This window comes from Falco punctatus (assembly GCF_963210335.1).
Source record: "Falco punctatus genome assembly, chromosome: 5".
Taxonomy (NCBI): Eukaryota; Metazoa; Chordata; class Aves; order Falconiformes; family Falconidae; genus Falco; species Falco punctatus.
In genome coordinates this window covers 34,716,377-34,734,068 of record NC_137584.1, presented here as the reverse complement: position 1 = coordinate 34,734,068, position 17,692 = coordinate 34,716,377, and the positions used below count along the sequence as shown (strand labels likewise).

General features: G+C 46.8%; 2 protein-coding genes across 10 annotated transcripts in view; one reads left to right on the top strand and one right to left on the bottom strand.

Annotated features, from left to right (window-relative positions):
• The window catches only part of PUM2 (pumilio RNA binding family member 2), a 68,894-nt gene extending 64,737 nt beyond the window's left edge, over window positions 1-4,157 (top strand). For all 9 annotated transcript variants that reach the window (XM_080390006.1, XM_080390003.1, XM_080390008.1 and 6 more), the window contains 2 exons: window positions 258-450; window positions 1,189-4,157. In XM_080390006.1, the coding sequence (XP_080246132.1) occupies window positions 258-450; window positions 1,189-1,320 (325 nt within the window). In that variant the 3' untranslated portion in view covers window positions 1,321-4,157. The remainder of the gene's footprint in view (window positions 1-257; window positions 451-1,188) is intronic.
• LOC308064864 (uncharacterized protein) overlaps window positions 1-17,692 on the bottom strand; it is a 279,371-nt gene that overhangs the window by 218,220 nt on the left and 43,459 nt on the right. The gene's annotated exons all lie outside the window — the stretch shown is intronic.

Here is a 17,692-nt window from a genome sequence, read left to right as displayed (position 1 = left end):
TCTCCACTGTAGGTCCAGTGGAAAATCCCTCCTACAAGATAATAATTACCAGAAAATATATATATTTTTTTTACATGAGGAGGAGTGTATAATACTTAATTCATCACAGGCTAAAGATTTGGAAATCGGGACTTGATGCATTTACAGTGTTCTCTTTAGTGATGTTAAGACACTTGAACTATTCAGTGAAATTTTGAAATGCTACTTAAAAGAACATTACATCTTAAGTCACAGAATGCGTTTGTCTTATTTTTCAGCAATGTGGTAGAAAAATGTGTAACTCATGCTTCTCGTTCTGAAAGAGCTTTACTTATTGATGAGGTCTGTTGCCAGAATGATGGTCCTCACAGTGCCTTATACACCATGATGAAGGACCAGTATGCCAACTATGTTGTTCAGAAGATGATTGATATGGCTGAACCTGCTCAGCGGAAGATAATAATGCACAAGGTATATTTGTATATGGTTTTATCGGGTCAGAAAATATTATCTATACTAATATTTCTGCTAGAATACCTTTCCCTCTAGCTGTAAAACTCACTGGTTCTGTAATCTAGAACTTGATGTGTAAACACTGAATTCAGTGGAGCTTAATAAAGCACAATATATTCAGGTCATGGAGCAGAGAGCTAAAAATGTAAATCTACAGAAAAGTTTCAAAAGTTGGATTTCATATCCTCTCTTTATGCCAGCTTTTCTGTGAAGATACTTTCAATATGAAAATGTAGTATCGGTCATCTTTATTAATATAATAGAAGAAATACAGGTTTCTCTCTTTATTTGCTGGTTGCTGATACAAACCTATTCTGTATTTCCCCAAAAGAGAATCCCACACTTCCTAACATACAGGCACGTTTTCTACTTAAGAATATCCAGGCATGGACAAAAGTGCTGTTGCCATAATTGCCCTGGGCTGTTTAATGCAGGGCCCCCAGCGTATTCCTGCAGGAGCTCTGCTTCCGCAGTCGCCAGGAAGGTGCTCCCACTAAATGGCGAACTCCCAGTTCCTGTGACTGGTATGTGAGTTGAGTCCAAATTGCCAGTTTTACATCTTTCCAGTAACTTAGAACGTTTTGAAATATAGGCTTCTGACATTATTTTTTTTTTACATGGTGTTTTTACAGTGTAGTAACCGCTGCTTAAAATTTTTGAAGGGGGGGAAATAAAATAACATGTTTCTTCTCACAGATTCGACCCCACATCACAACTCTGCGTAAATATACCTATGGCAAACACATTCTGGCCAAGTTGGAAAAGTATTACCTGAAGAACAGTGCTGATCTGGGGCCAATTGGTGGACCACCAAATGGGATGCTGTAAAAGACAAAAAGAAATGGAAGAAAAATTGAATTGTGAATGATCAAAACATACAACTTAACTATAAACGTTCTGATTTTTTTAAATCTATTTATTGACTTTGTTCATCCATTTGTAAAATTTTTATTCTTGTGTATATTTTTGGGAGTGAATTATTAAAAAAAAAAAAGAAAAAAATATCTCCAGCCCTGATCCGGAGACCTATCAGATTGGATGGCTGGCAAAGCACAGAATGCCTGTATATGATGTAATTGTATCAAAATAGCTGTCACATATTTTGTAAATTTTTACCTTGTAAAGTCACTGAAATAGTTTTTAAAGGGAAAAAGTACAGTATTCTTTTAATACACTGGCTTGCAATCTGGTAGGTCTACCCAGCACCATAGCACAACAGGTTTATAGAGTTGTATATAGAATTAATCCTTATTTTTTCCCTTTTGTGTGAAGTCTTTTATACCAGATTAAAACTGATCAGATGCATAAACATTATTTAACATGTTGAAAAGTTAAGTTGTATTTTGGTGGTTCACAACATACTATCCAAATAATAAACTGGGCACAGCAAATTAAAGTAGGGAGTAACAAAACAATGGGAACTTCAAAATTAGCTTTCATGACTTGCTGTGGGTAAAGTTGTTTTTGGTTTTGTTTTTTTTTTTAATGGTGCCCTAAGGTTTTCTCGATCAATGTATTAAAAATAAGTGCTGTATATACCTATATATTTAATTGTTGTACAAGGTAGAGGGATTAAAATGATGGTGGTGCTTCCATTCAGTACAATACACTGTTGGAAAAGGAGTGAACCCTGTATTAACTTTACAGTCAGTTTTACAATGCAGGAAGAGTAGAGATTTGTATTTTTTTATTTTGCATATAGAATTGTAAGGGTTTGAAAGTGTTGAGCATTTATTTTGCTTTCTCACTGTAGATGCAAAAAAATAGGTATCGATGAAGAGAAAAGGGGCCACTGAAAAGTAAACTTGATAGCTCAACATTTAAGCATGATTGATTAAATATTCAGATAGCTTTTTTGCTTCCTATAAATATATGCATTGTATACGTGTAGTTAATAGGTGTAAGTTTACAGTTGGAAAACAAATCTCTCGTTTCGATGTTTATTACAAGCCTTGCTAATTTAGTAGTGATGCTTACCTTGGTTGTACAGATGTACATTTGTAAACCTCATGCTGTAAATGTAATTTGTTTTACCCCTTTTTGGGACAAAAATTTGCATTTTAGTGTATATTCATATCCCCACTCCCTTTTCTCCCCCTGGCATATAGTGTTGTATAATATAAATTTATTTCAGCAAATCAAGAGTGATTTTTTTAAATTCTATCTTTATATGGTTTCAGAAATATGAACCGGCTTTCTTTTTATCTATTGTGAGAAACATTATGTTTTGTTTATAACATAGCTGTTGATTCTGTTAATATGGACACTTTGGGAAATCAGTCTGTTCAAATTTGAAGTTGGGACAATAAGCATAGTAAGAAATGGACTGAAATACTCGGTTATCACAGAAACCAGTGCTTCTTCCATCTTAATAAATGTGGCATGATTTTTTTGTACAGAAGAGTACTGTATTTTTGAATAACCTTCTCCCAGCATAAAGCAAATATGTATGATACTGTCAATTTTTTTCTCTGGACATATGACATTGTAACAGTAACATAAAGATGATGTACATTTACAAGCGGCCTTATGTACATTTCCCAATGATCTTTTTAAGGCAGAATTGTGACCATATGTGTATAATTAAAATCCTTTTTAATCCTTTGCCTATGGAAATATTTTGGAAAAAGCTTACTTTGTATATTCAGTTTCTGAAAGATAAAGAAAGTGCTTTGTATGTGTTGAAGTAAGTATTTTGTGTAGAACATTCATTTGGATGGCTTAACCTAAAAGTTTTGGTCAACAAGATAGTTTGAAAACAAATGTCTCAAGCATTGATCAAATAAAGGCTGTTACGGTAGGGGTCTGATCATGAGGAAAGAAAATGGTAGTGGCATAAACTTGTATAAGGAATTCTGTTGTTTTACTGATTATAGTAGGTTTACTTAAATCTTATTAAAGCATACAACTGAGGCGCTACGTTTTCAAGGGTAGCGTTGAATCATTAATAGGCAAATGGGAAAGTTTGTTCTGGCCTACTTCCAGTTTTTGAATCTGTCATTTAGTGCCTGCATTAAGTGATATGGTAGGCCTAATTACTTTTAGTAGTAAGCACAATTCTAATCACAGAGTAGTTTTTGCATAACAGTTCACAAAATTCCTCTCAAGGTACAAGCCCTGTTGTTGGACCCAGAGCTTTCCCATAGTCACATAAAGGGTGGCTTTCGAGCCCCTTCCTTGGACACGTTAGTTCCGAGTGACCATCTTCACCCTGTGTACAGATGCTGCATGTCATAATGCGCAGAGCCAGCACTCTCTTCAGCATGTAAGACGGTAAGTTAGGCTTTCAGGGATGTCCAGGCAGAAGCTGATGATGTCCCAGTACTTCGTCCCTGTAGCATTCGTGCCATGGTTGAATTTAAACAGTCCTATAACGATCATCCTCAGTGCTTTCAGTATCTTGAACATAATTTTCCACTTGCTTTCCAAAAATCATTTTGCATAAATTCTATCCAGGAACATGAAAATCACTGGGTTTCCTTTCAACTGTTTTATGCTTTGGGTAGAACCACTAGGCTTTTTGCACAAGTATTGCTTTTTGATATAGATTGTTTATGGACCAGTTTGATTAGGTTTGACTCCAGGTGGCTCGTATCGAATAATGTAATGTTCACATGTATATATTGTAAAAATCAAAATGTGTGAATAACATTGTGTGAAATATATCTGGTCTTGTGTTTTTCCTGTAGGAAACCAGCCGTTCTTTCTATTCTTAGTTACATGACTTGTCTGCTAGCCGTGGAGCTGCTCTTTGACCAGGTACTGATTTCTAGTGACCTGATGGTAATCGGTCAATGATCGAAGAACCCTGTATTGGATCATTTAGTTTCCAGAGGCCAGTTCTGAGCAGTTAAACCTTTATGTTGTCTTACAAAAACATCTTCACCGATACATAGCTAAGGCTACAGCTGATGACAGTACACCCCTGGATCCAGGATGAGTTTTGACTGTTTGAGAGGGCTAAGATTGTTAGCAGTCTGTGGTGGTGTTGTATCCACACTTGTTTCTGTTACTGTCCAGGATTTTTTCAAAGGAACATTTTTAGCTTAAGATGTGGAGCGAAGTGGTCTGTCTGACTGCAGGGGAAGAGACTGCTTTTGGTGGTGGTAAAGTAACTCGCCTAAGTGGCTCCTTATGGACAGTACAGCTGTAATACTATCTGACTATCACTGACTACTAGATCCACTGATACTTTTTCATCAGAGTATGGGGACGATTGAGGTTCCTGGGGTCATAATGTCTAGATGGTTTAGAGTTCTGATGGAGATTCAGAAACAATTTTAATCATGCTTCTTCCCTCTGCTCTAAGGAACAGGCTTAGGATGCGCTGCGTAGTAGCACGGTAACGGGGTTGATCTGTTGGTCAGTTTTGGCCCATGAGAAAATTTGTTCAACATCCTAGTAACTGGGAAAACAGGTAAACAGTGAGGTTACAAAAACTCCCACCGTGTTAGGAACAATTGCAAAAACATTTTAAGATGTAGTGACTGGTCATTAAAATTGCAGGTTGCACATATGTCATGGACCTGTGGAGGAAAGGCAGTGCTAGCTCCACAGAAAAGCTATCTGCTACTGAGCGGTTGCAGTCAGGGCAGCTGCAGTGCTCTAATGCTGGGTTCTACACAGAGAATGGTCGCTGGTCATGGTGTATCCTGGGAGTGGGCAGTTTGGGGGCTTTGTTCAGTGATGATGTAGTTCTGTGTTGCTGCTTGAGGAAGGAAATGGAAAAAACAGATGCTGTAGCTGATCTCAGCTGTCCCAGCCCTTGTCCCCAGCCCACAGCAAGGCAGGAGCATCTGTCCGTTAACACAATGGTTCGCATAGTACCAAGCTACTACTGGTAGCGCTTGAAGCAATCCTAAGATCTCATCAGTCTTGTGGGCAACACTGATATTTCAATGAATGTGTGCTACAGGCACTGCCTGAAGAATTTCCTGCGATTGTAAACAGTGCCAGGAACACGCAGGAGATGCTATATGTGCCCAGAGACAGATGGTTCAGGCACCTCTTGGCTTGGGGCTGAGGAAGTGTGGTTCCTGTCAAGGACAGCATATCCCTCTCGGGGCCTTGCTTGGTTCCTCGAGGGTTAGCACACAGAATTGGGCTGAGGAGGCTTGGGAGAATGTAACAAATGTAGATCCTGCTGTCCAGGAAGGAACAATTTGATGCTGCAGAACGAGCCTGGGGTGTCGGCGCTCCTGTGTGACACTGCAGCCCAGGCCCCCGCCGCTCCATCGTTGGAAGCGGTTGGAAACCAGCACCATTATCATGGAAAGACCAGTCACAGGTCACCTCCTCCCATATGGAAAGCATGAAAGGATGTCCATCAAGTGTTGATAGCACTCCAGAGCCAATACATTTGTATATACAATTATATATGTAATTATATATATACACAATACAATTTTCCCTGCTAGTACAGTGCCTGTGTTAAGGAAGCAACTGCCTCATCCAAGGGAGTGAACCAGAACGCAGCGTTACGTGTTCCTGCATGAAGGAAGCAAGGTGGTAAGTAGGATTGCAGCCCTGAACTCTGGGAGCGCTAACTTTGGCCTTTTAAAGACCTCCTTGGAGGATCCTATGGTTAAGGCTCTAGAAGGTATGTGCGTCCAAGACAGCTGGCTAATATTCAGGCATCACTTCCTCCAGGCTCAAGACAGGTGCGTTCCTATGAATAAAACATCAAGCAAAGGGAGCAGGAGACCTGCATGGATGAGCAAGGAGCTTCTGGCAAACATCAAACAAGAATGAAGTTTATGGGATGTGGAAAAAGGGACAAGCCACTTAAGAGGAATGTAGGGATGTTGTCTGAACAGGCAGGGAGGTGACTGGGAAGGCTAAGGTCTGTATGGAATTAAATCTGGGTAGGGATGTCAAGGACAACAAGAAGGGCTTCAACTACATGACCAGGAAAAGGATGGCTAGGGAAAGCGGGGGGCCACTGCTGAATGAGGTGGGTGCCCTGTGACGAAGGATGCAGAGGAGGCGGTTTCTGACCGCCGCGTTTGCTTCAGTCTTTGCTGCTAAGGCCAGCCTTCAGGAATGCCAGACCCTGGAGACAAGAGAGAAAGGCCGGGGAAAGGAAAACTTTATCTTGCTTGAGGAGGATCACGTTAGAGGTTATTTAGGCAAACCTGACACCCACAGGTCCGTGGGCCCTGATGTGATGCACCCGAGTGCTGAGGGAGCTGGCAGGTGTTATTGCCAAGCCACTCTCCGTTATCTTTGAAGGGTCATGGAGGACAGGAGGAAAGCCACTGTCACTCCAGTCTTCAATAAGGGCAAGAAGGAGGACCCAGGAAACTACAGGCTGGTCAGCCTCACCTCCATCCCTGAAAAGGTGATGGAACAGCTCATCCTGGAGGTCATCTCCGAGCATGTGGAGGAAAAGGAGGTTATCAGGAGTAGTCAGCACGGATTCACCAAGGGGAAATGATGCCTGACCAAGCTAATAGCCTTCTATGATGGAACGACTGCCTGGATAGACAAGGGGAGAGTGGTAGATGGTGTCTACCTTGACCTTATCAAGGCTTCTGACACTGTCTCCCATAACATCCCCATAGGTAAGCTCAGGCAGGGTGGGTTAGATGGGTGGACAGTGAGGTGGGTTGGGAACTGCCTGAATGGCAGAGCTCAGCGGGCTGCGATCAGTGGTGCAGGGTCTGGCTGGAGGCCGGTAGCTGGTGGTGCCCCCAGGGGATCAGTACTGAGTTGGCTCTTGTTCACCTTGGTCATCAGTGACCTGGATGAAGGCACAGAGCGTACCCTCAGCGAGTTTGCTGATGATCCCAAACTGGGAGCAGTGGCTGATGCCCCAGAGGCTGCGCTGCCATTCAGTGAGACCTGGGCAGGCTGGAGAGCTGGGTGTGGAGGAACCTAATGGAGTTCAACAAAGGCAAGTGCAGGGTCCTGCACCTGGGGAGGAGCAGCCCCACGCACCAGCACAGGCTGGGGCTGACCTGCTGGGAGGCAGCTCTGCTGAGAAGGACCTGGGAGCCCTGGTGCACAGCAAGTTGCCCATGAGCCAGCGGTGTGCCCTGGGGGCCAGCAAGGCAAATGGCATCCTGGGGGGCATGAGGAGGAGTGTGGCCAGCAGGTCCAGGGAGGTGATCCTCCCCCTGTGCTCTGCCCTGGTGAGGCTGCATCTGGAGTGCTGTGTCCAGTGCTGGGCTCCCAGTTCAAGAGAGATAGGGAACTACTGGAGAGGGTCCAGTGGAGGTCTACGAAGGTGATGAGGGGACTGGAGCATGTCCCTGATGAGGAAAGGCTGAGAGAGCTGGGCCTCTCCAGCCTGGAGAAGACTGAGAGGGGACCTTCTCAATGTCTACCAATATCTTAAGGGTGAGTACCGAGAGGACGGGGCCAGGCTCTTTTCAGTGGTGCCCAGCGACAGGACAAGGGGCAACGGGCACAGACTGCAGCACAGGCAGCTCCACCTGAATGTGAGGAAGAACTTCTTTCCCTTGAGGGTGACAGAGCTCTGGGACAGGCTGCCCAGAGAGGCTGTGGAGTCTCCTTCTCTGGAGACATTCAAAACCCGCCTGGACATGATCCTGCACAGCCTGCTCTAGGAGAACCTGCTTTAGCAGGGGGTGGGACTAGGTGATCTCCAGAGGTCCCGTCCAACGACAACTATTCTGTGATTCTGGGAGTCTGTATTAAGTTTCAGAACACAAAGGCTATTAGGAAGGTACCACCCTGCATCAGGGGCAGAGAGCCAGTAGGGAAGCCCAAGCTCACAGGTTTACCTGAACTGCTGGTGTTCCGCAGTGAGGTGGTGCAGGACTGTTTCCTCCACGAGCCCTTTGGACAGAGCCTGCTCCTTTTGCACGCTAGCTCTGTGGTTAGGGAACTTGCCCAGCAAATGAGATGCTTGAATTAGTTTCCTTTTTCAGCCTCAGGGTTTTGAACCCGCCTCCCTTACTTCACAGGAGTATGTCCTAACCGCAAGGAGCTGGGCGGGTTTACTTTCTACTCCTAATTTGGGATGGGCTTTTAGCACAGCGTGAACTATTCGTTGCGTCACGAACAGCACAAGATGGAGCATGACTCCTAAAGCGCGCAGGTGGGAGTGGGTAGGTTCCGCTCTTGAGATCCTTGTCTCCACCTTGATTCTCCCAGACTCACTTAATGCAAAATACATCTTGGGAGCAGCATTCCCCCATCATTAACAAATCGGAAAGACTCCAGAGGCTTTTTATACAGCGGCTGAAATGTAGGAAGACCTAAAGACCCTCATCATTTCATTAGTAAGAACGAGCGTAGCAATAAAACGCTCACCCTCTCACCAGCCTTGGGGCACAAGTGGCCTTCTGCCTCTTCCTCCTCTCCTTGCACAGTCCCTACCCAACCCTGAAGTATCTAGATCTGCAAACAAGAGACAGGGGCACAGTGCAGATGACAGCTGATGTACTAGACCATAGGACAGGGAGAAACCCCTCACCGAGCTGAGCTGGGCAGCACTAATGAGCTTCATTTGAGCTTAAGACCTGCCTGGAGGGTTCAGATTTCCTGGCAGCCTCGAAGCACCACAGCCCTTCCCCAGCTCGGCTGCTGGATCTTTTCCCGGCGGAGCCTAAGGCGGGCAGGGAGGGAGACAACCCTTCCCCGGCACAGCAGTGCCCGGTGGTGGAGGCTGTTTACGGAACACAGCCCGGCTGCCAGCTGGTCGCAAGGCAGGTTCATACGCTATGGTTTCACAAACACTTGCTTTGGTTGCTACCTACAGATCATATCCACAGCAGCACAGAGCTGCCGTGGCATTCCACCACTGCAGAGGAATGTCACTGGTGGGGACTGGTGAGGAATTTTGGCCAAGCCTGCTGAAGTCCCTCTCCTTACAGGTCACGTTTGCCGTGCCCTCTCAGGCTGCAAGATCACATTCTGGTCTTGTCAAAGGGCTTTTCACAGTGTTACGGCAGCAGAGCTGTTTCAGGTGTCACATGGAGTAGGTCCCAAGATAAAGTAAGGTTCCCCAAAGATAAACAACTGCTTACTGAGGGCCAGTAGAAACTGCAGGAAAGGGGAATGTTATGGCAAGGGCAACACACAGGAAGGTGGTGGCAGAAAGCACCGGCCTGGCCAGTGACGGAGGTGACAACAGAAAGCACATTCACAACTATATTCTCTTCTCCCATGAGTACAAATATAGGCACCCTATTCCTTGACTGCCTCAGGAGAAAAAGAAGTTAGAGATTCCCTGGTGGACACGAAGACCTCTCTTTCCTTGCCTGTGTAATCCTTATCTCCCTTTCTCTAAGAGCTGACATACAGCATCAGAAAGTATTTGCAGTTCTCCCCTACCAGGATCCATCCAGCAGGAGAGGTTTCAGGAGACCATCTTCTCGTACAAGCTAGGATCTCAAGGAAGGGTTCAGCCCAGCTGCTTCTCTGTTGGGCTCAGGTCTGGTGAGTCTGCCTCAGTGCTGTTCCCGGCTCCACACCTTTGTATATGAACTGGCTTCCAGAGGCTGGTACAACAATCAGAGCAATTGCTCGTTAAGCAAGAATTACAGAGGGCTGAAGCTAGGCTTGAAGAACTGAGAATGGGCAAACTCAGTGCAAGCCACAGAACCAATTCCAATGCCCTGCATGGAGGGATGGGATGAATGGAGCAGAGTTTACTCCTGTCAGAGTGCCAGGCTATACACTGGTCTCATTCAGCCGGGCCATTTGGCTCTTAAAAAGCCTTTTTGTTCGAAAACTGATGATCTTAAGTACTCCAAAATTCACATGATGTCTCCTATTTCCTTGAAATGTTATTGCGTCTCATGAGAACCAAGAGTCTGGTTATTCATCCCAGTTTGGGAATTGTACAAGCTCACATCCTGCTGGGAAAGGGTCTCTCATCCACCCTGTCTTGCATGCCACCCCTTCCACACATGGGGAACCAGAAGCCCAAAGATGTGACCAGGGTGTTAAAAGTCACCCGCTCTAAACTTCTGTGAAGTGCTGCACGGCTCCTGCTACTCGTTTTAAGAAGGGATACTCCCACCAGGGTCACGCAGCTACACTCCATCAGCAAGGCTAGGGGGGAGACACCATCCCAGTTTAAACATGCTTCAGTTTAGGTGTAGACACTTCCATGCAGACACACTGGGAACAGATCCTGTTGCCTACATGGGTATCTGGTGCCATTTGAGAGACTCCTGAGCATCCAAGACACCTTGACGGGGCAGGTGAACATCCCCTATGAGCTTGCCTCTGCCTGGCCTCTACCTTCTGCTCCAGAAGGGTATACAAGGTGGCACTGGACACCTTCATATAGACAATGGGTCTCTTCACCTAGAAGGTACCAGAAACCAATTTTTGTAAATCAGTGGTTAAAAGCGGGGGGGAGGGAATAGGAGGCAGGAACAGGCCCAAAGGTTTGGTTGGGGCGGGAGTGAGAACAGCTCTATATTGCAGAATAGGATGGGACAAGAGGTGGAGAAACAAAGCATACACATCCACACACACATGCTCAAAGCTACTATAACCACCAAGTAATAATCATAATGACTCCTTGAACTATAAATACTGGGAGAAGGGGAAAGGGAAGAGAGAAGGAGCACCTTTGAAACTCAATGGTATCTTTAAAAAATAATAATAATAAAAAGACAACCTCTGTGCACAGCAAAACCTTCATTCCAGGCCTTCCTGTGAAGGACAGCTGATTTCACAATCACCTAAAAAGAAATCAAACTTCAGAAAGGAAACAAAAAAGCGGAAAATATTAAGCAATTAAAATACCTGCATTCACCGTGCCAGCGTTAGTGCTGCTCAGAGTGGGGCAGGCAGCACGCACACAAAGCTTAAACCCCAGGTAAACCCCCAAGTCTCTCTTCCCCATAGACACGTAAGTCAGTGCTGCAGAAACCCACCCCACAGCCCAAATGAGGTTTCAGCCCGTGATCCCCTCGTCTCTTCCAGTTCCTCACCCGTGTGTGTGTCCCCCTGTGCCCCCCTGCTCTCCTCCCTCTGGCCATGCACCCTGCCTCCCACCCCCAGGCAGATGTTCCTACGGTGATGGTTAATCACCGGTAAGGTGTGGGGATGGGCAGACAGCTCAAGCACAGCTTGCTCTGTCCTGCTCCAGCCTTGCACCAGCTCCATTTCTGTGGCACAGGAGCACAAACCTACCTGGGGCAGGGGTTACACCAACCCCACTCCCAGGTGGGGTGACAGCAGGAGCTGGGCAAAGGTGTTCTCCTAATGAAGTCGTGAGAAGGTCCAGGATGAAGGATGAGACAGGATGGGTGGGGAATCAGTGGGTGAATCAACACTATGACAGCAAGGGCTGAAAGACGCTTGTACTGCCTGGAGGGATAGGGCAGTGGAGTGACTGCACACAGCCCTGAGACAGCTGATATCTGTGGAAATGGGTAAGTGGCCTCGAAATGCTAAATGAGGGATGCTAATTACAGCAAGATGCTTCCTCTTGGTTAATCAGGAAGAAAACCTGTTTGTTATATCATATCAAATTCACAGCATAGTCATGATTGGTAGCAAGAGTAAATGATAAAACCTTAAGTCATCCCCAGAGCAGCATTCCTCAAAGACCCTCAGTGAGTCTGGGTCCAGATCACATCAGCTTGATAAAAATAAAAAAAACCAATGGCATTTTTCACAATTTTGCACGTCTGTTGTAGCTGGCAGCTACTGAAATTGAACCAAAGCCTCTGATGCAGCCTAACCCCGCTCTCACAACTGCTCTGCTACAGCATCTGCTTCTTCCAAGACGACATTTTTTTTGCATACATAGGAGTATTAAACCTGCTTTGACAGAATTCCTGGAGCTGTACATGCTTACTCAAAATCTCCACGTAGCAGAAACACCTAACCAAAGTCACTTGGCTATTTAAAAGTGATGGTGTTGAAGCATACAGTTAACACGTTCCATGTGGACTGAATACTTCTATATTTTGGTTAAAACTCTTTAGTTTTCTTCTTCATTTGGAACTTTCAAACCAGCAGTTCACTAGTTTATGCAAAAACTGATAGCTAACTTCAAGATTACATTGTATATTTGGTACAGTCAGAGAGAAACAGGCGCCACATCCCACAAGGAAAACTTTTATTAAAGTTTTCTGTGAGTTATTTGAGCATCCAGGAGCCTCTATAATAAACCAGGACAGTAAAGGAATACAGAGAGAAAATACAGGAGTTCTTTGATAAGAGATTATACCACATTTGACCTGGAGTCTCCACCTCTCCCAAACAAATAATGGGTCTCTGTGGCACTGCCAGAGCCAGCTGTAGGATTAAAACTATACATACTTTTAGTCTCACAGCAGTCATTGAGGCACTAAAAAGGCTAAGTATCACAGCCCCTGCTTTGCTGGATGGCAGGCAGCTACAAAGGGTCCAACTTCTTGTCCACAGTTAGAGTATGTGCAACTCAGGCATCCGACCTGTGAGTCTTGGTCTCAGCATTTCCTCAGTGGATGCACTGAGGAAAGTTCCCATCCCTCATGGCACCACAGGACTGATGGAACCCCACCCGCTGCCCCTGCAAGAGCCAGGCTGGCTGCGAGAAAGTCAGCAGGTACCAAGCAGGGGATGCTGTGGAAGTAGGGGGGCTCTGTCCTCCCTATGCTTCTTCCATTTTCTCCGAAGCTCTCAGAAGCAGCAGCTGCCCCTCTGTATGATCCTGGGAATCACGATACCCTTCTCCACACACTCATTTTCATGCCAGGGCAAACCCCATTCTGTGCTCAAATTATTTAGGGTCACAGAGGTTGAGGGATCCTGCACTGCAAACCAGTGTTAGTCACTGCAAGCAGGTTGGCTTGAGTTAACCACATGGGTAAGTGAATCACAGAAATGCAGGAGATTCTCTCCCTGGGCAAGGAAAAAAACCCCAAAATAAGTGGTTCTTCAGGTGAGTGCTTTGAGAAAAACCTGCTTAGTCCACAAGTCCTGAGACTGATGGGCCAAAATTTTTGAATACTGAAAGCACAAGCCAGTATTACAGCAAAAGACCTCATTAGGAGAGACTTAGTCAGTCTTTTCTTGTGGGCAACATCCATGTAACTTTGGCCAAACCCCATGGAGGCTAATGGGAAACCCCTCCATAGATCTTGATGCACCAGGCCCCAAAATCCAGTTCTGAGGCTCTCTGTAATGAGCATGCAGGATCCTACAAGGCCCTCACACGCAGCATCAAAGAAATGCAGCTGGGTTTATTACAGCTGTTTATGAAAACTATCACAAAAGTGGCATGCCACTGCCAGCTGGGCTTTTGCCAAAGGAAGCTCTGCTAAATTAGGTTGAGAAATATTCGGTTAGTGGCACAGATACATTTATATATAGTTTTCGGTGTTCACCCAGAAGTTCTCATTAGCAGGACACAGGCAAAGGGGATGGAGGAAAGGAAAAAAGCCACCAAATTCTTGGGAGAGGCAGCCAAGTTGTTTCAGTTGGTATCTGTAAAGCCAGCACTGCTGCTACACTGACACTTGGACCATTAAACATTGCATTGTTTAAGCTGAAAAAAACCACCCTTGGAGTTTTTGCAGGAAGACTTCTTCTTGTCCAAATAAGCAAGGTCATCTCTTCCATCAGAGCATTACATGGGGGAGAAGAAAGGAGATCAGAGCAGACAGCCCCTCAGGCTAACTTCACACTCCACACCTTGGGGTGGGCCCGGGGGGAGCCTCCTTCAGTCTCTCACTTCCTGGGAGTGAAAGCCGGGAGGCAGATGGTGTTGCTCAGAGATGTCTGACTCACTGCAAAGGCAGCTGGACAGAACAAGCAAAATCAGATACCACTGTGCAAGCGTACTGGGTGGGTTCAGGTGATCCTGCTATAAATCACAGTCGGCATTTGAAAGGGTCAGAATCAATTATTTCTACGTCAGTGCAAAAGGACATCCAAAACAAACCGCACGGGATTCACCAGGGCAAGGGAGGAGGCAGGAGGAGGGTTAATGTATTCTGTGCCACCCCCCTGAACAAAGAGTGACGGTCTGGGGACTCGGGGAGGGGACTGCAGTGTCTGGGCTCCCAGAAGATGAGCCAGCACAATGACTGGATGCCAAATGTTGCACGCTGGCAGACAAGCCTTTGGTTGAACGCAAGGCTGAAGGTCCAGGCTGCTTCCTCTGCAAACTTGTTCTTACACTTGGTACTGATTTAAGGAATGGGTGGATTGCTCTTTTGTTACTTCATGGAATTAGAAAGAGGAGGATGTGGTGTAAACCATGGGCAGTAGAGACACTGGCCAGAGGGACTTTAAAGGGAAAGGAGTAGAAAAGCTCTGGGCTAGCAGCAAATGAAACTTCGCAAACCTTCCTGGTCTCCACAGTCTCCAAACAGACCACCAGCCATATTGTCATAACCTCCTCCTGGCCCTTTCAAGAAACCAACCCTTCCTCTTCCACCCCCATGTTTTAGGCCACTGATCAAGACCTGTTGTTGCCAGCTCACCATTCTGAGGCACCATCCGTGGGAAAAACCCGGACACCAAAGGGAACATTAGTGACAGTACTTCAAGGCCTTACCAGACACCATCATTGTTGCGGGTGCATCTCCCACCTCGCTCCAACCACTTTCTGGGGCAGACTCGATCTGAATGCATTTAACTAAACCCTGTCACTGCCCCACGTGTCTGAGGGCACACTCTTTCTTCTCCGTCCTGTTCAGTAACCGCCACACAGATTCAGGTCTTTTACGCAAAGCCTTGCCTACACGTTGTAGCTGAGAAGTGAAACACATGGGGAGTTGTGGGTTTCCCATTCTTATAAGCCCCCTTTAGTTAACTGAGCTACCAATTAGGGCAGGGAAAAAAAGAGTTTTCTCTCGGGCACAAAAGCAACAACAGAGAAAATGGCAATCATCAGCAGGGAAGCCAACTATCTGAAGTCAACCAGAGATCACATCCATTAGCAGTGAGCTGTCAACTCCCCGACCCAGCAGGCAGGCAACTGCCTGTACACTTAAAGCAATCTCAATATTTGCATATACTCTAACCTCCCACCGCGTGTTAGGGAACATACTCCCCTTCTGCATCCCAAGGTGTCAGGCTGTAACATTCTCAAACAAGTTTGTCCACAGGTGAAGTCACTGAGACGCAATGTGTGAACATATCCAGCTTGATGCCACAGGTACGATCCAGCCTTTGTTAAGGAACAGGGAACAGGATCAGCTTTTTCTAACCCCACCCCATCTGGTCACAGCCCATTAATAAACCACCTAAGGACACATGGCACCAGACTTCAGGAGAAGAGGCAATCGTCTGCTCTACAGGCTTCACCGCAGCTGGTGGGCAAACGCAGGGTGAGGACACACGGTGATGGTGGCCACATCCTCACACACTACTCTGGGTAGGTCCGACACCTGGAGAGCCAGGCAGGCACCTCCTGCCCCTGCACGATGCTCACATTCATTAGGGGATAAGGAACGATGGCTTCTGCTGCAGAACGCAGTGAAGAATGGTGGCGGTTGCCCAAAATCAACAGTTGCCATCCCTGCTCCCCCCTTGCCTCTGGTGGTGGCGGAAGCAGCCGGCTGGATTCCTCCCCAAGCTGTGTTTCCCCTCATCCCATGGCAGGACACAGTTCAAACCAGCCCCTTATCCCCAGGGAGGCTGAGTTCAATTGGGCTACACTGCTGGAAGCCCTTGATCCAGTTCTGGGAAATCCCCACAGCTCCACTGTACTGGGCAGAGGCAACCAACTCCTATCATCCCCTGAGCTCAGGGCTGCCAAGAAACTCCTTTCCATACAAGTCTCATCTGGCTTTTCAGCATGGAGCTCTTTTGACTAAAACCACAATACTTAGCATGCTTCAATGATCAAGCAGAGGGCACGGGAATGTCACTGAAAACACTTGGCTTCCAAATGCAGCATTGTTCTTCCCTTACCCCATTCACAGATCCTGACCAGCACATCCCGATCAAGCTCTAGCAAAGTTTTCCAGCAAATCCAGCAAGGAGTACCGCAGCACTATTTGATCCACCATCTCCCTGAATACACACGAGCCCACACTTTACAGGAAACCCACACGTTGCACAAGTCCACCAGTGTCTCACCACTGCTCCCAGGAGCAGCCCTTGTGGAAGCATCTCCTCCCACCTTCGTGGCTGCAGAGGTCCATCAGCCGCAGCCTTGGCCAAACCATCCTCCGTGACGCCACCATCAGCCGGGAAGGCTGGCCATGCCCGCCGCACGTTTCCCGATGCCCACTGATGCCCCGGCAGCTGGATGTCACAACCTGCCCACCAAGCCCGGGTGACATTTTCAGCCTCACACCCTGCAGGCTGCAGCACCAAGCACCTCTGTCCCAAGCCCCGTCCCAAAAGTCTCATCTCCAGTGTTCTGGTTGCATCAGGTTCCAGACGTGGCTCGGAAAGGCCACTCTGCCACCATCCCTCAGTGGCAGCCTGCTTTCCCACCCTGGAGCCACTTTGCCTGCACAGTCATCTGCCAGGCACCCACATCCCCCCACGGCTTTTATTTTGCATCCTTTCCCCAGCCCACCTCGCTGCTTTGCCCAGCTGCCCCGCACACCAGTGGCTGGCTTGACTGTGGGGCCCCACGTTGCCGTCTTCTCCCCGTCAGCCCCACCGTGGGGAGCAGAGCATGGTGGCCATGGCTCATCTGAGAGAAAGGCGGCCTGGTAGGAATCGTTCCTAGGAAGGCTGCATGAGTAATTTAAGAGAGGGGGGAAGAAAGCGAGCTAATTAAAGACATGTGATAACATCACAACAGTTTTAGCCACATTGAATATCCAATTAGGTCTAGTAAGCCTTTGGGCCACAGCTGTGGGAAGGGATCCTGGGCCTGGCAGAGATGGGCCAGCACCCACCGAGAGCCTCCCGAGCGACCAGGGAGCACCAGTTATGGCTCCTTTTTTGGGTAACCCCCCCCGGGAGCAGTCCCGGGGCAGCACAGCCCCACGCCTGCAGCCTTGGCCACATCCCTTGTCTATCCAGCCGCTCTGTGGGCACGTGGCACACATTGGCTGTGCAGCCAGCGTGCGCTCCTGCAGCTCCCAGCAATATTAATTCTGAAAAAGTGCCTTTTTTTTTTTAATATATTTTTTTAAAATACCGTTTGCACACACATGCAGTTGCATTGCTTACAGCAAACACTTCAACATGCGCTGGCATACACACACGAGGGGGGGAAAAAAAAAAGACGAGAGAACTGAATTGACTGGAAGCAAACAGGAACTCCAGCCCTGGGTCTGGAAGCAAGGTAATAAAATTCAGCCCGTGG